This window comes from Struthio camelus, chromosome Z, assembly GCF_040807025.1.
Source record: "Struthio camelus isolate bStrCam1 chromosome Z, bStrCam1.hap1, whole genome shotgun sequence".
Classification (NCBI taxonomy): Eukaryota; Metazoa; Chordata; class Aves; order Struthioniformes; family Struthionidae; genus Struthio; species Struthio camelus.
In genome coordinates, this window is record NC_090982.1 from 724,784 (window position 1) to 745,912 (window position 21,129).

At 39.9% G+C, this 21,129-nt stretch overlaps 1 protein-coding gene across 9 annotated transcripts in view; it reads left to right on the top strand.

Moving 5' to 3' along the window:
• Nucleotides 1–21,129, top strand: part of RNF38 (ring finger protein 38) — a 142,103-nt gene that overhangs the window by 96,468 nt on the left and 24,506 nt on the right. For 7 of the 9 annotated variants that reach the window (XR_011137661.1, XR_011137662.1, XM_068926911.1 and 4 more), the window contains 2 exons: nt 14,122–14,315; nt 19,312–19,525. Coding sequence is in view for 7 of the 9 variants with exons in the window: in XM_068926904.1 (XP_068783005.1) it covers nt 14,122–14,315; nt 19,312–19,525 (408 nt within the window). In the remaining 2 variants the exon portion in view is untranslated. Of the gene's footprint in view, nt 1–9,930; nt 13,802–14,121; nt 14,316–16,350; nt 16,396–19,311; nt 19,526–21,129 lie in introns of those variants that run through there. The other 2 variants (XM_068926907.1, XM_068926910.1) reach the window with 2 other exon arrangements.

Genomic DNA, 21,129 nt, shown 5'->3' on the forward strand with positions numbered 1-21,129 from the left:
TTAGGGTTGATCTCATTTTTACGATACAAGTTATGTTGCTTTTACTAAATAGTATGCAAAATTTCCCTAATTCAATATCAAAAGGAAAATTGAATTCATAGAAATTGATAGGAAACCTGATACGTATAAACCTGTTACAGCAAATTTTATGTTTGTGACCTGACGTTATTGTCGTAGTTTGGCTTCCATTTTGAGCTAGATTTACTAATTTTTTCTTACCCCTCCTGGTATTTCAACAACAAGTTGGAGGAAAGATGGAATGCTTCCTTTCAAGATGATCCGCATTGCTAAGGAATTTTCTGTTCTGTCTCATAGAATAGCAATACTAGAATATTCCCTCTGTAATCCTACAGAGAGGGGAAGCCAAGGGTACAGACTTTCTTCTGAACTCTTTTTTTTCCTGTTCATTGTGCTATAGCAGTAGAAGTGGCTAGTGCCATGCTTAGGGTTTATTTATCGGTCTTTCTGGCATCCCAAGTACTAATTACATAGTGCTTTTTTTAATTGTTAAGAGTCACAGTGAAAGTGCAGAGGGCAGGGGTCTCCTGTTTTAAATCACGGATTCACAGGATGGCTGAGGTTGGAAGGGATATCTGGAGATTGCCTATTCCAACCCCCATGAAGATACACCTAGAGCATATTGCCCAGGATCACATCCAGACGGGTTTTGAACATCTCCAGCGAAGGAGACTCCACTACCTCTCTGGGCAACCTGTTCCAATGCTCTGTCACCCTGACAGTCAAGAAGTTTTTCCTCAGGTTCAGAGGGAACTTCTGTATTTCAGTTTCTGCCCATTGCCTCTTGTTCTGTTGCTAGGCACCACGGAGAAGAGCGTGGCCTCATCCTCTCGACACCCTCCTCCCTTCAGATACCTGTAGACATTGATGAGATCCCCTCTCAATCTTCTCTTCTCCAGGCTGAACAGGCCCAGCTCTCTCAGCCTTTCCTCCTAGGGCAAGTGCACCAGTCCCCTCATCATCTTTGTAGCACTCTAACTCTCTCCAGTAGTGCCGTGTCTCCCTTGTACTAGGGAGTCCAGAACTGGACTGCCATCCTTCCTTTATTTTTCATCATGAATAGTAAAACATCTGGAACAGATGTTCCAGACCATTCCTACCATGACTACACTGCTAGGAATGGGAAAGTTTTCTGATTGCTGAGAGTGAGCTACACAGTCTTGCACAACAAAGTGGTAAAGCAGAGGAAGAGTGGGTACTCTATGAGAAAACAAGAATTCTAATATTCATCTTCACCCTGCGTCCTCCAAAGCCAAACCTGAGAACCTAAACATTCATGATAATTGTATTAAACAATGCATCATAAGAAATTTTCTAAGATCTACTGAGACTTTACTGAAAAAATCACTACCAATAATATTCAGAATCATTTTTTCTAATCAAGCTTCAGCTTCACATATTCAACGTGGAAATATGGCTGGCTGAGCACACACAAGACACGACCTCCTGATGAAGAAACACGGAGATAATGTGCACTTGGTCTAATGAAAAATTGGCAAAGAAAGGCAGTCCTTTCCAAATCTGAGAGCTGGCTCAAAAAACCCAGGTGGCCTGAAAGTAAGGCAAGAATAAATCAGTTCTTGGGGTAGAACCAAAAGTATTAGGAGATAACACAAAGGAAGGTAGTAACTGATCTTCACTAAATACTAAAGCATAAGCTTCTAGGAGTGTTCTTCTGTGGCAGGACTTAATAGCTTGGAGCAAAGAGCCACTTGAACAGTATTTTGGGGTAGAGCTCCAACAGTTACCTTTCAGACAGTAAGTATTCCCTTGAGGATCTGAGTCTCCACATTGAATACTAGGTATGTCTCAAAGGATTCAGTCTGCATGGATTCACCAAAGGGAAATCATGCTTGACCAATCTGATGGACTGAGTGGCTGGGTAGATGAGGGGAGAGCAGTGGATGTTGTCTCCCTGGACTTCAGCAAGGCTTTCCACACTGTCTCCCATCACATCCTCCTAGGTAAGCTCAGGAAGTGTGGGCTAGATGAGTGGACGGTGAGGGGAGTTGAGACCTGGCTGGATGGCCGAGCTCCGAGGGTTGTGGTCAGTGGCACAAAGTCTAGTTGGAGCCCTGTAGCTAGCAGTGTCAACACCCCCAGGGGTCAGTCCTGGGTCCACTCTTGTTCCACTTATTCATCAGTGACCTGGAGGAAGGGACAGAGTGCACCCTCAGCAAGTTTGCTGATGATACCAAACTGGGGGGAGAGGCTGACACACCCGAAGGCTGTGCTGCCATTCAGAGGGACCTGGAGAGGCTGGGGAGCTGGGCAGAGAGGAACCTCCTGAAGTTCAACAAAGGCAAGGGCAAGGTTATAATAATCTCATGCACCAGGACAGGCTGGGGGTTGACCTGCTGGAAAGCAGCTCTGCAGAGAAGGATCTGGGAGTCGTGGTGGACCACAAGTAAAGCATGAGGCAGCAATGTGGTCTTGTGGCCAAGAAGGCCAAGGGTGTGCTGGGGTGCCTGAGGAAGAGTGTTGCCAGCAGGTGGAGGGAGGTGATCCTGCCCCTCTCCTCAGCCCTGGGGAGGCCTCCCCTGGAGTGCTGTGTCCAATTGTGGACTCCCCAGTGCAAGAGAGACATGGCGCTCCTGGAGAGAGTCCAGTGGAGGGCTACCAAGATGATGAGGGGCCTGGAGCATCTCTCCTCTGAAGCAAGGCTGCGAGAGCTGGGCCTGTTGAGCCTGGAGAAGAGAAGACTGAGAGGCGATCTCATCAACGTGTACAAGTATCTGAAGGGAGGGTGTCAAGAGGATGGGGTCACGCTCTTCTCACTGTGAGGAAGTGACTGTGACAGGACAAGAGGCAGTGGGTACAAACTGAAACAGAAGAAGTTCCGTCTGAACAGGAGGACAAACTTCCTGAGTGTTAAGGTGACAGAGCACTGGCACAGGTTGCCCAGAGAGGTTGTGAAGTCTCCATCCTTGGAGATATTCAAAACCTGTCTGGATAGGGTCCTGGGCAGTGTGCTCTAGGTGACCCTGCTTCAGTGAGGGAGGTTGAACTAGACGATCTCCAGTGGTCCCTTCCAACCTCAACTATTCTATGATTCTGTGAGTGGTGCCTTATAAATAGAGAAGGGTTGTTTGCTTGGACAGTTGGGGCTTCTTGTTGCGTTGTTCCCCCCCATGCACACCTCAACATCTTTGTAAAATATTCAGGGTGGGAGGTGAGAAGGATGTTGGTTTATTCTCCTTAGCTTATACTGTTTTTGTGGATAGTCTTCATAACATTCTTTGTTGGCTGTAGTATCTAACATCCTTACAACTTTTTTGTGTATCCTTGTGGAAGTCTTGCTTGCTGGGGGAAGAAGGGGTTTGCTTCTGGTGCTATTTTGGCATCTAGTATTTATATTCACACTCTCCTATACACAGATGTTGAAGAGTTTTGTCACTGCTGAGAAAAATCATGGGATTGGTTAGCATAGTGATGACTTGTCTGTCTGCTGGAACGACGAATATAAAAATAAGTAGTCATGTTGTTAATTTTTAAATGTAAACACACCCTCTCCAAGATGCGTTTTTAGTTAGACGATAACCTTTATTTATCAATAAAGGTTAAACCAGACTTCTTAACAGTTAATACTTGTGTGGGCCAAGGGAGTGATGAAAATACTGGTTTTGGAGTGGACAGTAGAAAGGAAACGTTCTTTGAGAGTTCATCAGGAAGGACTGATAGTTTTAGCACTAATCAGTCTGCTGGCTTAGCTCTGGAAACGGCTTAGTTGCAAGAGTCTATGTGAAAGTGTTTTAACCGCAATTTGACTGCAGATCGGACAGTTGGCTTTTGTAAGTGATTGGCAGACTGCTGCCAAGGACTAGGGAAAACAGGCCATAATTGATATCTCAAGAGAAATCTGCTTTGTCTTTGGTGTCTGGGGATAGGTAGAGAATAACAGTGTGATTACTGCTTCAGCCTTTGTGGCCTTTGTTGTCCTTTAGTTTGTAATCAGACTAAACCCAACAGTTTTCATGCATTAAATAAAAGTGGATGAAATGTGATCGTGGGTAGAAAAGAATAGCCTTCTAATATGTACCCCTGTCACACACAGAAGCTGACAGATAAAATGCTATTGCTTTGTCCATAATAGTATGTAATAGTTCTACTTTATCATTGATGTAAAAATTGGAAGGTAAGAACATTTGATACATGGTTTATTCCTTTCTGGAAAAATTAATTTTGCTTTCTTGGAAAATAACATTTCATGTTTAACACTGGTAATACGTAATACCAGTGTGTTAGCATTACTTTTTCACTGATCTTTTCGTGAGGTGGTGTGTCTCTGTTTGAGATTATTTTCATGAGTATCTCTTACTTTGCATCTTCAAAATAAATAATATCATTTATTAAGCTTGTTTCCTCAAATCATTTCCATCCTTATTCACGAAGTTGTGATGTAGAAACATTTGGGGGCATTGCTGTACGCTTGCTCGTTTCCAGGATAATATAGATAATTGATGAAAACAGTCCATAACGTCAGTCTCTGATGTTTCTTTGTGTAGCTATGTGGCTTGTGGCATAATTCAGAATATGAGGCAGTGAAATTGTAAGTGGAGTTTGGGTTGATCAGTTACTATGGTGGTTAGATCTGTCCAGATACCTAAACAGATGATAATTATTGTAGTTTATTTGCATTGGTTCCGGCGTATTAGTCAGCTTTCAATCCACAAAACCATTCTATCTGAAGTGATTTTCAGCCATGTTTCATTTAAGATTTTGAGAGGGGTAGAGAGTCAGGTATTTTACTGAAACAAAAATATGGAGTATTTATGCGTTTGGTTTGTCTGTTGATTTTATCATTGCTTTTTAAAATGAGCTAAAAATTTATAAAATCAATATGCTGAAGTTTTTTTGGTAGCTATCCATTAGTGAAAAATTGTATTCAGTTCACTAGGTGAAGCTGGTTCTTTCAGTGACATATATTGCTAACTTGCAGAATCATTACTTTTATGGTCTGGTGACAGTTATTTTTACTGGGTCTTTCTTAATTGTGAAGACAGGTTTTGTATTGGAGATTAATATTTTTATATTTATTTTTGATCAACAACAACGGTATTAATCAGTCTGGTAAAGAAGCAGGTATCCTTCATTAGCTTAAATCCCTTTTTTGCTCTTCCTATCTCTTCTGAAAAGATTTTAGTGGGTTTGAATTTTTTAGCACTAAATTTATTCCAAAACTTTAGGGTTCTCCTTAGATGTTAGCTACTTAGCCTCTCCTTCTGACCTTTACAAAATCAGTTTTCTTCCCTTGCTGAGTTACGGCTTTTCCATGCACAAAGAGGTGGCAGACCTCTTCACTTGCTGCTGATCGCACTTCTAAGTTGTCAGATACCAGTCTGTGGCCAGAACAACTGTGCCTGCATGCCACACACAGTTTTGCAGCTAAGAAGAGGGGGCAGCAGAGGAACATGTGGGATGGTTGTACAAATAAAATAAGTTTTTGTTTAGTGTAATAATGTGAAGTCAACAAGCTGCCTTCATGAATGTGGAAAGGGATATTGAGGAGTAAACTAACTCTGCTGTTTATTCTTCATCTTTTTTTCTTAATATTTAGACCTATAAGTAGTTTTAAAATTAATCCACTTTGATCAGTTGTTTCTCTACTGCTCGTTACTATCAGAAGGCTTAGTCTATCCCACACTTCATTTGTCAGAGATGTATCTGATAGCTTTGTTTTTGTAGCACTGCCTTCATGCCAACTTTGTGAACATAGGTGATATGGAAAGAGATGGAAGAGGTTGTAGGAGTGCATGTTCTGGGCTGGGCTGTGAAGGATATGCTGTAGTGTGAGCTCCTTATTTTGAAGACTAGAGGAATCTTCGTGAGAGAAAGATCTTATACAAACTGCAGCTGCAGCAGAGCATTGGAGCTTGGTCTACATGAAAACAAATCTGTAGCAAACCTCTTTAGTTCATGTGCTCGTGGAACAACTTGTTTGGGTAATGAGATATTTCTTGCAGTTGTCTTTAAAATGCATAAGAAATTGCAGAAATAACGGAGTAACAACTTTTGGCAAAATTTTTAAGAAGAACCTCCAAACAGTGACAATGGTGGGGAAACCTGTCGTTTTTCAGACGTGTCCATATAATTCTTTGTCCTTTTTTTCTACACTAAAAAGCAACAGGAAAGACTGGAATGCAAATACTGTGAAGATAACGTCAAAGACGCAGGCCAAGTCTGGAGCGCAGACTAGGATGGAGGCAGAAATGTTTAGAGTTGATAGTGGCAGTGTCTGTCAGGCAAGAATTCTTTAAAGGAGAAATAAAAAAAGCACAAAATCTGATAGAATTATTAATTCCCACAAGTGTTTTGGGAGGAAAATGACAAACTTTGATCAAGGATGCACTGAGTTAAGTCAAGAAGCCTTGGCCATCCTGGCTTTTGAGAGAGGAATCTGTAGCGTGAAAGGGAAGGTTTCCATTTACTGTTTAGAAAATTTCAGTGAGTCGCTGAGCAGCTTCTTTTAGGTTCCTTTTGTAGAAACAAGGAAACTTCAAATTTTAAGCAAGATTCTGAACTCACTTTTCAGTGAGCATGAAAGGGATACTGGCTCACTTTTCAGTCTCTGTTGTGCAAAATGGTTCATTTAGTGCCGTCTTCTGCTTGAAATAAAAACACAGAAACATTATTGAGCTCTTTCTTGGGTAGGCAGTGTTTGTACTCTCATTCAAGAGGAGGAAGATGCGTTGCAACTGCAGTCTTTATACAGAAAGAGCTCTTCTGCCTTCCAGTGAGAGCATCCTGGCCTTTAAAGACCTCCTGGAGTGTGACGGTCACCTACTGATTGGTTATTGTTTTGGTTATGACCAACTCCTAAGCTGCGGGAGATCTATTTTGGCAGCACTGATGGCTAGGAAGAGCTCTTGTACAATGCAGACTTAATTAATATCTTACAAAACTTTCTGCAAATATAGCTTAAAAGCATATTAAGTCAAATTAATCCAACATAAACATGTTTTCACAGTTCTCAGTGCTGTTTTATTTGTATCACCTTCTCTAAGGGTGCACAATGTAATTTTTTGCATTCGATACTCTTTTACTTTAAATTATTTTGATTGTGCTACCTGGATGTCTGTTTTATTATTTCATAATAAAGGTGGAATTATTTATTTTGGCTTTTAGAATCTATTGCATTACAATTACATAAGGTCACAGAAATGAAGTTGTTTAAAAGGACTTCTTCAGGCAGTCATATTGTGCTCAATGTTGTCAAGTTTAAAATTGATTATTCGGAGATAAGCACTGCAATATTTGCCAGGTGAGATTGATTTTTCACTGCAGGAATACCACTGTTTGGATGTGTTCAGTTGTGAGTGCGTATTAGAAGCATACAGAGAAATACGTGATACGTGCTCATTCGTTGTATGGACTATTAGTCTAATGTACCAGAGACTTTTGTCCGATACATGTATTTTTTTAGTTAATGGTTGTGTTTGAGATTAAAATTTGTTTTTTTCAGGCAGGGTTGCTACTTGAGGATGCAAATACAAGGAATTTTTTGTAAAATACTGCATTTAAAAATGCAATTAGAAAGTGCAGCTGATCTTTTCCCATTTAAGGACTTAAATTGACTCCCTGTTCTAGCTGCACAAATGAAAAAATACTGTTTAATAAGGATAGTTTGCATCTTTGATGAAGGAATTGCACTTTGCTGGCTCATGGGATCACCTCACACTAGTTTCTTTCCAGCAGCCTGGAGTATTACATGTTGCCCAACACTTCATAGAGTCAAACACTTAAGGGTCCCACTTCCAAAAATGGGATTTTTACTGTTCTAGGCACCTACAGTCAAATTTTCGAAGCGACTCTTTTGCAGTGTTTCTGTGACTTCCTGTATCAGCCACTGTGAGGCTTTTGCCATCTTTCATTTCCTGTGGGAATTTAAAAAAAATGAAATGTCATGTTGTTAACTTCCTACTGAAAAATTATAATTTGGGTAAATTGTCCTACTACAGTAAAAGATTCTCATGCCTTTAAACTCTCCTTGCTTTTATAACATGCATTTGGGGAGCTTTTTCCTTCTTTTCTGAAAGTGTAAATCTACTTGTTGCATTTTGCAATTAAATACCTGCTGGGTCATGTTCTATTGAACTACAGCCTCATTGTAACTGTGTTTTAAGACATGAAAATGGTCAGCTACTCAAACTGACATTATCTTACCATGGCCCTTGTCTTGAGAGGCTTTTACTGCAGTTGTAAAATGTCCTCAATGATTAAAGTCAATTATTTTTACCAGATGCATCTGTTGAATAAGTAATTCCTGATGGGGCATATAAGTAAATTTATTACAATGCATATCATGATTGATTTTTGTTATTCGTAACAAAAAATACAAATAGCTATTTTTTAGTTTAATAGTAATTAATTTGCAAGAGATTGATTCTGAGTATATTTTAATCTTGGTTTTGCTGCTTTTTTAAAGAGAAATTAATATAAAATAGGAAACTTTACACTGAAGTGAAACGTGAGAAAATCTGTGAAAAGCCACAGCCTTAGTAGTAATTTACAGATATGTTCTTAGTGCAGCTGGTGATGTCCTCTAGGTTGCTTGTTGGCGTCTGTTGTTTTGTCACGTGAGCAGTATTCGTGAGGGCAACAATGTGAACAATGTGTGTACCTGTGAACACAGGAAATCTACCTGAGGATTTGGGCATCGCCACCCTTTTCCAATGCTTTGTGTCAGTTGTTTGAACTTTCTCTCAGCTAGCCCTAGCTTTAGAAAAATTGGCAGTAAATTCACAAAGTACTGCCCTAGAGAGCTGAGAACGTAGGAGCTTTCATTTTCTCTCTCCTGTGTGCAGTCAGCTTTTACTTGATGCATGTTGTTAGCAAAATGAGTTTATGGTATTCTTGCCAAAAATTTTTCTGTTTGGTTTCATGCAGATGACGCATTTCTGTAGCACAGGGCTACTGTCTTTGTGTAGAATTTCCAGAGTGAAACGTTATATGGTGTATGGCAGTGAAATGTGCTACTGCGTTGGGATTGACTCTGCTTAGTGGAGCAGCTACTGTGCATGTGTGATACAGGTATGTCCAGATAGGTGGCAGGCTGATCAGAGTTGCTCAGTGGTGCTTAAGCCAGGCTACAAGATGCTTGGAGATCTAGACAAACGCAGAAAATCCTCAGAATCCTTGGGCAAAGTTTTATACAGAGGATGTTGCCAAGAGAAGTAATATATGATAATTTACATAAATATATTAAAAAGTTATTGTACGACTGTGTGAACAACGATAAAACACTTTCGGAAACAAGGTTTCACTGTTCTTTGCCCTTTCATTTGTGCTTCTACTTCCCCCGTACACAGATTACGATAACACCAGTGCCATGATATCTGTAGTACAAACCTCAGACCACTTTATAATTGTATGCGCACTTTTGTCACTGGTCACCAGACATGTGCAGTACGAAACAGATGAGTTTAGTCTACCCTAGGAATAGTCATTTGACTCTTTCTCCCCTCCTGGCTGTTAAATTCTTTATCTGCATGAAGGGTATCAGAACAGAACTTAAGATCTTAAGATGATCCTGGATTTTCATTGAAGTTAATTGATGGCCTCAAAACTTTTTGTAGCGGATAGACCAACTAATAGATGACAGTTAGAAGTACACTTTTAATCTTTCACTTTTAATCACTTTTAATCTTTTAAATCTTTTTTTATTGAGGGTAATGACAGATTAGGTGAATGATTCGTCATTGAAAAAAAAAACCTAGGACGTGCTGTGATGCAGAGACAACTGATGGTAAAAAATCACAGCTACAGAGTCACTGAAATCCATCTGCCTTGCACCTCCAGCAGCTTCAGATTGGGTAAATACAGCTGTGCACTAAAATGTCCCTGTCTCTGTCTTAACATGCCACAACTAAGTTAAGTTTCCTAAAACCTCTATTGCTTCCTGGAGGTAGGATGCAAAAGGACATTAATGCTGTTAAGCCCAACTTGACCTGGTTGATTCCGTCCAGAGTCACTTATGTGTCTGTACACCAAGTTTCTTTCTCTTGGTCATGACCTGCAGCTCTCCCAGAGCATACTAGACCTAAGTTGAATTATACTATGCTTCAGATAAGTTCATTCCTGGCCTGTGCGTTAGTTGTAGCATTTGGAAATGGCTGTCTATTCAGTATTCGTACTTTTACAAGTATACTCAAGAGTATTAGAAACACTGGAATGTAAGTAGTTGACACACAAATTTTTTGCAGGTAGATGGTATAAAATATTCAGTTTAGTAAGTAGCCCATGCGACAATCATAATTATGTTTGAAATTAGTTACAAAAATTCATCTTTATCAGTTCATACCAAGGAAAGCTCATTGATTTTTTTTTTTTTTTCGGTGTTGATCCTTGAAAAAAGAAACACACGGTAAAAGTTTATAATGAGTATGGCCGGGTTGGTTACAATCCATCAGATTGTACTCCCTGTGTAAAACTTTCTGAGGAGAAGGCTCTGCTTGAAAATACTCATTAAGTGTTTCCTGTGGGGGGAAGGTACTCAGATAAAAGTTATTTTTAAAATAAAGGTCTTTGTGTGCTGTACGATAGCAGGAGTCGTAAAGCTGTGATTAGAGGTATCGAGTAGTTTTATGTCCAAATTATTCCTCAGGGCCATTCAGTGAGTATGCAGAGAGTTGAAGAGAAGAATGATTTTTAAATATTGGCAGCAGTTGTTTCTGGTAATAATTTTCTTTTGCAGCGGTTGATCTTCTAATTAGCTTGTGTGTATACTCTTTAGAGTTAAACTGGAACAGAGGAATACCTCCTCTAACCCCATGTGAACTGGAACAGCATTTAGACAAACCACATAAAAATTACTAAAAGAAAGATAAACAGAAGCATAGCAAACAGCTGTATATGTCTTTTTTCAGTAATGTGTTTCAGTTGAAGAATATTTTACAAGTAAATATACTCTTTAATCACCTTTGGCGTTGTTGCGTGTTGAGATTCCCTAGGGCACATGGATAAGAATGTATTGGGTGTATCTAAGTGAATTGTCTGACTTCTAGGGATGCAATTGCATTTTTTTTGTGTTCTGACCTTAAGTTTCATCTCCTACTAGTAGCGATAGGATACTTTTATCCTGATGTTTTCTGATACTGCTATCTTTAAATACAAAGGAAACAAGTAAGTGCTCATCTTGTTCTTTTTCTTGAATTAACATTTCAAGTAAGGTAGTATTTTTCCCTTGTTAGTTAAAGGCTAAATGCAGTGTTCATGGTAGCTGTTCATTCTGTTCTCGTTGCTTGTTGGACAGAAGAAAAAACATACCGTAGAATAGCTACAAAAGCAGTGGTAGTCCCAGAGGACGTTTTGGATATTAGCAAGATGGAACAAAAGTGGTTTGCAGATTTGGGGAGCAATCATTATTCATGGAATACGGTATTTTCAGAAACAAACTATTGTACTTACAGACTGATGATAACATAGATCACAAAATTAAACAGCTGTAGCTAATTATTCCATGTGCTTGTTGCAACTGGCATGAGAATAAAATCTTAGATGTTAAATTCCCTGTACTTTCCCACCTGCTGTTTTATAACCTTGCTAAAATCATCACATGACAATTTGTTTCTTAATTAAAACCAAGACAGAACACCAGGCAATTTTTTTTTTTTTTTAATGGCATCAGTCTGCAAATAAGTTGGGCTTAGCTACATGTTATTTTATTTTCAGTGCAGGAAAAAGCATAATTAGATTTTAAAATTGCACGTATGTAGTACCAAAAATGATTTTATCTTTATTTTCTTTCTAATGGCAAACAAGTTAGAGTGAAAATACAGTTGCTTAACATGGAGCATAATTAGCACTTATTACAGAGTTTTGAAATAGCTATGCTAAGCAGTAATTTGGAGTGATGAAGGCTAACTGTTTAGCAGTTTGCATCTCTGCTGTGTTTGAAGTGGTGCGCTTGAAATACAAAAGAAAAAACAGTCAAAGAGCTGTCTTTTCCAGGATAGCCGTGCTTTCTACAGTATAGGGTGTGTCAGTGTTAAATCTAGCATTTTTGCCTAGGATTAAATATAGCAGTAATAACAAGAGGTTTCCAGCCAAAGGCAAGTCCAGGGTTATCGGGAAAGCAGTGATTATTTTGTTACTTGCCTGTATTTTGCTAGTTGCCAGCTTCACTAAACCCTATGTCTCCTTCTTGATCCAGCCTTATTTACCTGCCTTCCCTCCTCCCCGCCACCGTGTCCCTTTGAACAACTCCCTAGCCTGAAAGCTTCCAGTCAGGCCGTAAATCATCCTTTTCTTTGGCTCATTCTGTTGGAACAGTAAGATAAGTTAAATAGGCAGCTCTGTGAGAAGTGGAACAAACATAGCTTGATTTCTTAATGGTTTGTCCTTTGGCAAGATTTTCTGGAATCTAACAAGATACGTGTTTTCACACAAGCTTTTACTGTTGTCAAGGCACTTCTTGGGTAGCTCCTCCATTTTTTTGGTGTTTAAACAGGTTGAGCTCCTGAGGGCAGGTGCCCTTCTGGAAGAATCATCCTTTACCTGGGCATCTGCTTTCATGAAGCTTGAAGAGCATATCTGTCTTTTGACCTATCAAAGAGTTTTGCTCTATCAAATTCAAGTGAAATTTTTTAAGAATTCAAAAGTGATTGGGTAACAAGCAGATACATGCATCGTATTCTTAGCAGCCTTTTTTCCTAAGAAACCATGCTCGAAACAGACGTGGAAGTAAAAATGGACAACCCCCATGTACTTTATCGGTACTTTTATTTCTTTTTTTTGGTATTTCAGCTTTTTTTCCTGCTTCATCCTTACTAGTAACTTCTTGAGTTAAGGTATAGTAGGGGAAAACTCCAGTTTGTATTACATGACTTGAAAGCATGGGGCTGAAAAGAAGGGAAATTTAATCAAAAAAGCCATTAAGTCAGAGGAGAAGAAAATCACTGGACAAAAGTTGTCTTAAAAAGATTGTACTTTTCCCGTATGCATGCAATGGGGAGAAAACTGGAGGACGGGTTATCTATCAGTTGGTACCCATCAAGAAACAATTGATGGTATTTGGAAAATAATAGTCAGGCACCTGCAAAGCTGAAAGTCAGCAGAGGACCATAAGCTACAAATACATCTGAAGCAGAAGGCCTCTAACAATCTGTGGATTACCGGGCTGTGGCAGTTCAGGAAGACGAAGCCATTGCGGACAAGTTCGATTTTCTCTGCATTGGTCATCTGCAATTGAATGAAAATTTCAGGTCATTTCAGTTACCGGAAATAACGTTGTGAGGGACCGCAGTGGAAGTTGGGGACATACCTATGGAGAAGTGAGATTCAGACAACCATTTTAAGCAGGGACCTGCAATGAAAAGTAGAGGTAGATATTTGTGGTCAGGACCAAATGGGAGAAAGTTACTTGGAGGTGAGCAGCTTTTGTGTCACGGACAACTGTAGGTGCTGTCTAGTCCCAGCAGAACTTTAGTGAAGTATCCAGCCTTAACCAGTGATTGATGACTGGTTTTGATCAGATTGTATGCAAGTACTTGCCAAAGGCCATTGTTACGCTAACATAGGCTGAAAGATGACGCAGCGCTGCCAAACTAGAAGAGTTACACTTGGCTTAATTTTAATACAAATTAAATGCCTGATCAGCTGTGTAAGAACTGGCCTGATAGGACTGGGATGCAATGCTGAGCTCAAGCATTGCATGACATCTGTTTACTAACAAGTATGGATTCCGTTGGTGCAAAGACTATGTTTAGGCTATTTTTTCATGCATCTGTGGCCTATAAATGTTGAAAAGGAGAGCGTAAAACAGGATATGCCTTATTTTCTGAAAGTAAGTCTTTTTCCCTTTTTAGTTATAATTTTGTTTTTGTGTGGCCATTAGAGTTTAAGATATTTGATGCTGCTAAAATATATTTCAGTATTAATTCCTTTTAGGGTGAGGGAGCCATCACAAATTTGCATTATGAAGACAGTAAATTGGTAACTACTTACAAGTGTTTAATTTCACAGTATTTTGGTCTAGTCTACAGTAAGTCCCTCTCTGTAAGGCTGGCTGCAAAAAGTAATATTAAAGTGTCAGTGTGATTGTAACTCTCTCATTTAGAAGTGGGGTGGTTTTTTTTTTTTTTTTTTTTTTTTGCACTGGCATAGAGTGAAGACAGTCCTAGTCCCAAGAGACAACGCCTTTCCCATTCAGTCTTTGACTATACAGCAGTATCACCAGCCCCATCACCACCAATGCGACCATGGGAGATGACATCAAATAGGCAGCCTCCTTCGGCTCGGCCCAACCAACACCACTTCTCAGGGGAACGATGCAACACACCTGCGCGAAACAGAAGGAGGTAAGTAAGCTCTTTGGATTAGGAACCAATTTTTTATTCTCCTTGCCTTCAACTCAAGGCGGGGGGGGGGGGAGGGAGGTTCATTGCAGGCAGCACTGACTAGATTATATGGGAAATATGTTAATATTTCCTTTGAGTTGTAAATTATTGCTATTATAACTGAAAACTCTTTTGAAAGCAGTTTAAATTGGTGCATCTTCTCATAACTTGTGTGATTAGGCCCAGCTTGGCGGAAGGAATGCTCATTAACATTTTCAGTTATGAGCCAGATTCTGTCTTTCATTCTGCACTGGAGCAATAAGCATTTTGAAAAATGTAAGGAAATTAGAACAAAAAAACTAAAATCTTGCTTCTCCTCAGTATGCTTTTAAACATATTAATAGTTCTTTCTGTAGTACCATAATTTTCACTGCAGTGGCACTTAATTCTTTTCTTGCATAAAAACAGTCTAAATGAAGACGACCTGATTGGAGAGAATGAGGAGGCTAACACAGTGTCATGTGGTTGCTAAGGTGGTTGGTTCAGATAGCGTAAGAATTATGTTTTTGTTTTTATTTTTAGCTTGTGGCCATAAAACTCTCAAAGAAGAGATTTTGGAATAAATTCAATTAGTCATGGAAGAGTAGAGTTTTGGATGGCCAGGCTGAACTGATACCTGGATGATAGTATGTGAAAGTATAAAAATACAGACTTCTTTACTACTCTGGTTAATTATCCGAAACACACGCTTTCATCCCCGCTATAACGGGCTCAAAAATATTTAGTCATCTAATGAAAGTTAAAGCACACTGCCCTCTGTTTGCTTCAGAGAAATATTGTAGTTTGATTTCTACTAAAATCGAAGTAGCCACGCTTTTTCATGAATGCACAATATTAGACTTGAGATTAGAAATATATGATTGATTTTCTTCTGATTCCATGAATAAAGCTTGTCAACCATGATCATGCAGTGGTAGTTTGAGGCAAAAGGCTTTAAAGTATGCTGGTTTTGTCTCTTCTTCAAGTCCACAATTCTGAAACCTTTCAGTCGGTGGCATTCAAAATGGCATGGACCTTCACGCAGATTGTCAAACTTGAGAAAAAGTTTGATTTGTGAACTTGCAGCGGTTATTGTGAAGAGGGAAGCTTCCATCTTTTGTATGGTTTGGTACTGGGGTGCTCCATGGGGGCGTTTGGCTGATAAAGTGTGTTGTACTTGAAAATGCTTTGAGCCAAGGTGCCCAAACCATGCTACATTTGGCATTTTTTGCTTGGCACCCAGCCAGCCTACACACATTTCTTTGCAACCATTCATTACTGTCTCCTGCAGCATAAGCAGAGTGCTTCAGCAAGCTGTATGCCTGGCACCTGAATCTAGTCAGTTGGGAGATTCTGTGGGAGGAAGGAGGAGAGTGGGATATGCAGGAGATGGATGTACCTGGGTCTTTTCGGTACTGTCCTGGCATTCTGGTGCAGTTGTCACCTATATAAGGGTCTGTGGCTTGCACATGAACCATGTTGCAAATGTAGACACCAGAGTCACCTCAGTGCAGAGCTATCTTAAGTCTGACAGAAGTAGTTAACTTGGTCACAGCATGTGCAGGCAACAACCTTGCTCTTCCCAGGTCAGCTCACCTGCTTTTGAGAAGCAGCTGTTTTTCCTTCCGCTGGAGACATTTGAATGTCTCGGCACTGTGTTTCCCTGCAGCTGGGAGTCAGAACGTGTTTTAGCTTGGACGCGCTGTTCAGTTTGAGCTGGCTATAGCTCAGTTGCACAATAAAACAGCACCCAATCTGCTCTTCCAGAATAGGATCGTTAGGGAGAACAAAACCACACGTGTCTCTGTGTTTCGCAGGAATCTTTTTTTTTGAGTCTTGGAGCATTGGAGCCAAATCAGAACTAAGAACCACGGTCAAGATCAAAGTTTGATTTCTGAAGATCATTGTGAGCGCATCTGTTATTAACAGTTTACTTGAGATTATGCTTGTGGTTTTGAAGCAAATTTTCTGATTGTCCCTGTTTTCTTTACTTCAGTTCCCATTGTGGAGTGGTCTCAGAGCTCATGAACTAGATTCTTTTCTGACGAAGATAAGCTGAAAGGTACATTTTAGTTGCAAATAGGCATTCAGATCAAGGGAACACAACTAGGGCTAGTCCAAACTAAACCCCTGAAACGTGTGTAGTGTGGGCGTCACTCTGATCTGACGTCATCAGCCCCGGCTGTTTTGTTCTACAGTTCCACTCCTGTTGGTCTGCAAAGGCTGCACCTGTATTGTGTTTTGCAGTGGATTTTTTAAAGTCTTTATTAGCTGTGTTTTTCCATTACCTGGGTTATTGTTTAGACCATAACCTCTTTGTATTAGGGATTTTCTACTGTGCCTAGCACAACCAGTGTCCTAATTGTAGCTGGGTTTCTCAAATTCATCATAAGCAAGTAAATACGGCATTAAGAAGGTAGCCTCCTGCCTTCTGATTTAGATTTCCAGAAAGAAGGTGCTACTCTAGTTCAACTATTTATACAGATAAATTGTGAAAGTAAAAGCATAGTGCATGCCCTTATGAAACAGAGCAGGACGTTCCACTTTGTCTTTACCAGTTGCTGTGAAAGGGGGAGTTGTGTCCCATTGCTCTGCCTCATCTTTCATCTGTTTTTCCTTTCCACCTTACCATAAAGGTACGTCTAAGCTGAGTAACAGGATTTGAGAAAGTGCTACTGCAGAGAAATCAACTTTATTAGGGAATACTGAGATCAAGACTTTGCAGTTATGGATAGCTTTTGATGGCTATTCCTAAAAGTTTAACTAAAGCATTTTTCTCACTGTTTCCATCCTGCCTACTTTGTCTTAGGTGGACATATCTTTTTTCTTAAGATGTAAGTGACTGGGTGCATAAAGGACTGTCACTTACCATGTTTATACTGCACATGTAGGGATGAGGGTTTGTGTGTGTGTGTGTGTTGTTAAGGCTTTGAGTACAATTCAATATTGATGTTAGGACCTGGATCTAAATTATTATTTGACTGTTATTCATAAGTCATTCATAATAAGTTAGGAAGTGTATAGAGCTGTGTCTCTGGATGCTCTAAGTTCTGCTGAATGATAAGTGTTGTTTTTTTCCAGAAAACTCTACTCTATTCATTTTAAAAATTACTGCCAAAATGAGTCCAGTTTTGCTAGCTTTGCTTTCTCGTAATTCTGGCTCCATGAAAAATGAAAGCTTAACCTTTCAACAAACGGACATAAAAGTGGTTTTATGAGAATCTACCTTGTCGAATGATCAGTGCTAATGCTAGTTAGGGAATTTCTTTAATTGTTTTTGCAAAGCATTAGTGCTGTCATTGGTGACCTTTCTCCACTCCTGCAACTTTGAAGCTTTAACTGTAATGCTCGAAAAAAAATGGAACATCTTTTGCATTGAGCGTTAATCTGCTCTGTCGTTAGAAATCTTACACGCTGCTTGAATTACAAAATGTTGAACAGGTAAATCATATTACTAACGCAGAAATGGAGAGTGGAACAAAAACTCTGGAAAAGGAGTTTGGGATTAAGACAAATGTCTTATTAGAACAATTAAAATAGTAAATTTACGTTCTCCATGCTTAGAAGAGAACACAGTTTGTAGGTTCTGATATAGTAATTTGTGAAGAGAAAGGAGGCTATGATGTTTTTAGAATGCTGTTTTAGCATCTGGCATTAGGCCTTTTGTCTGACCTGGGTGGGGTGAATTACTTAGCACTTGTTTCAGTTTGGTGAAAGGCAATAATAGTGTAAAGCCTTCATGAAGTAGGGCAGAAAAATAGTAGTAGCTTGAGATATTCTATCGTATCTTCATAACAGCATCTGAATAACTGGTAGCACGCTACCTCTTCCCCGGAGGACTCCTACCTCACTCAGCACAAAAGCTGGACTCAGCTCAAGCAGTGTCTGGGTTATACAATGATTTGCCAGTGGGTTTCAGGATTATTTGATATTAGCAAAAGGAGTAGTGAGAGTCAAGAATCTTAAGTTCTCTTCCAAACTCTGTTGGAGAGGACATGCTCCAGTGGTCACAGAGCCTTCTGTCTCTTCTCTGCAATTCTGTTCTGTAACCAGGAAATCATTTCATCCCTTGAAACAGGGACTGCGGGACCTATCATTTGCGTATTGTGGGAGATGGGAAGGCAGGTATTGAATGACGGTGATGGTGGGGTGGTTGTGTGCTTAGAGTTGAAAGCCAGTTAATCAAAACTTTTAAAAGAAAGGTTATTACTTGTTTGTTGCTTGTTACTTCATTTTCTGAGAGTTCAGTCTGAGCCACTAGTCTCTGACTTGCAGAAATTTTGACTCAAAATAGTGGCAACTCTGATCTGAACAACATACCCATAAAAGGATATATCATCATATCCCAGGGCTATAGATTGGTAACACAAAACTTGTGGGTGCTTTGGGCTAAATCAATCTACACAACAGTTCTCCACTGTAAAAAGGAAAGATTTCCAAAATCACTATTTCCGAAGATCTTCCAAAGAGATTTCCGTGAAGCACTCATGTACTTAGTGAGCATGTAAGAGCTAAAAAAAGTTATCTGTCTTCAGAGCAGTCTACCACTTTGTCTGCTATTAGTGAGGAGCAGCCGTTCTGTGCCCTGGTTGGAACAAGGACCCTGTGATCATATGATTAAGGATTCCTGTTAGTATAAATGCACAGGAGTCTTTTGAAGTTTGGTGTCTTGACATTTGAGTGCTTGACATGGCAACGTGAGTAATGTCTTTCTAACAGGTTAATGTTTATATAAGAGTGCTTCTCCTGGTTTCCTCTAGTGCATTAAGTTACGTTCTGCTAAGCACTCTTATGCAGAAATGAGTGTCAGTAGTAAAACTTTTAGAAGTTTTGTTGGTAAGAAATTATGTTCCAAACCTATAAAACTTCCAGTAAAATTTTCCAGTGTCAAATTTTTCTTGATACTGGATTCTCATGTATTCTTTTTTATTAAGAAAAGTTTATGGCGTTTATGCAATCTCTTTTGATGTGTTTCCAGTCCTCCGGTTCGACGTCAAAGAGCAAGGAGAGATCGTCTGTCTCGACATAATTCCGTTAGCCAGGATGAAAACTATCACCACCTCTCCTATGGACAGCAGCAAGCAATAGAAGAGCCCCGAGCCTTTCACCCTCCGAATGTATCGCCTCGTATGTTGCACCCAGCCGCTCACCCGCCACAGCAGAATGCAGTGATGGTTGACATTCATGATCAGGTGAGGGTGTTAGAGTATGGCTATGAGGATGCTGTGGAAATCTTCAAGATCCCCCTTCTCCCTAAATTAGTTTACAAGGAAGGTCACATAACGGTGAAACCTATTTGCCCTCATATTCAGCATTTTACTTCTAGACTATTGTTGGTTTATGGAGGGCTACAGCAAGCAGTGAAAACAAAAACCTGGAGTCTTGATAGAGAAGAGTGAAAGGTAGCAGTTTGTCAGTGCACGTGTTGGCATAGTTCTGTAGGCCTCTGGCTCACCCCTTTGAAATGCAGTCCTTGTGCTTCTGAAGTTAAATTTAGTTTGATTAAGGTATATGATAATTAAGTTTGTATTTTATTTCAGATGAAGTACCTCTTCTTAGGAGTACCTCTACCTTAAGAATTTTTAGATAGTCAAAATACATTATTTAGCAGTAGATGCATCATGCCTATAATTGACTGCCTGCATAACAGCAGTGTGTAGAGTTGGTACATAGATCCTGTCTTGGGATCTCCTGCTGTTCTCTACAGAGGCTGTATGTGAGTACATATAATACAGCAGTGTTTATGAAGTTCTTCCATGCTTGGGTGACTTTCTTTCGGTGAAGACAAAAGATGAGGTCATTGTTAAGAATTTGTTGTATGAACATAGTGCCATACTGCTTTGAAAGAGCACGCACACCAGTTGAAAACAAGAGCTCACCACTGCACCCGAATATATTTACAAGTAAGTAGCCCATTACTACATTAGCCATTCTAGCCTCAACTCAACACCTCCTTAAGTGGTGTGAAAAAATGAGCTCGCTGGTTAGTCCAGAAAATGAATAATTAGGTCCTCTCTGAAACAGGAATTGATACAGAGTTCCCTAACTGAGGTCCTGTAAAAGAAGTTATCCTATTGATCCTTCCCTTCCCCCAGCCCCGCCTTTCTTTTTTCTTCCTCTTTCTTCCTCTCCACAGATCAGCAGGCTGCAGCACAAGTGCACTAGTTGGTTTGTGATCATGAACTGGGGGGGCAGAACTGTTGGAATGGAGAACTGGATATCCAGTTCTCAAACTGCACACGCATAGAATGCAACTCTGATATCTGTGCTTAAAAACTCATTTGCATTCGATGCAGCTGCACACTGGTAGTGTGTTGTATTTTGTGTGCAGAGCAATGCTCAGTTAGGAAGTATTTACATCTGAAAACAAGTGCGAGGATGGAAGCTAATTGCCATTTTCTAGCTCTCTCTCAACTTTCCGTTTTGATTAATAATTGTGCTAGTGCAGCATCTCAAAAATCCAAATCATGCCCCTGCCCATGCCTGAAAAACAATTATTCCAGGTATCATCTGTAGTCAAATGTCACTGTTTCCAGATTATGCTGAGGTCTTCCACGGTAGTATTTTCTTCAGGCTACTTCAGGGAGGGAACCGCGGTGAGAGGCCATTTTTTCTTCCATACACCGCAAGAGCGGTAAATATTCCCGATTGACACCCAGCATTGCACTGCATGTCCAACTGGTGTTGCATGAAAGTCCCTGATAAACCTCTTACAAAATATCTGTTTTTGTTCCTAAGTCATAACTAGGTCAAAGTCAGTGTCTCTCCTAAGAGTGGTTTCTGTCACTAGCAGAAT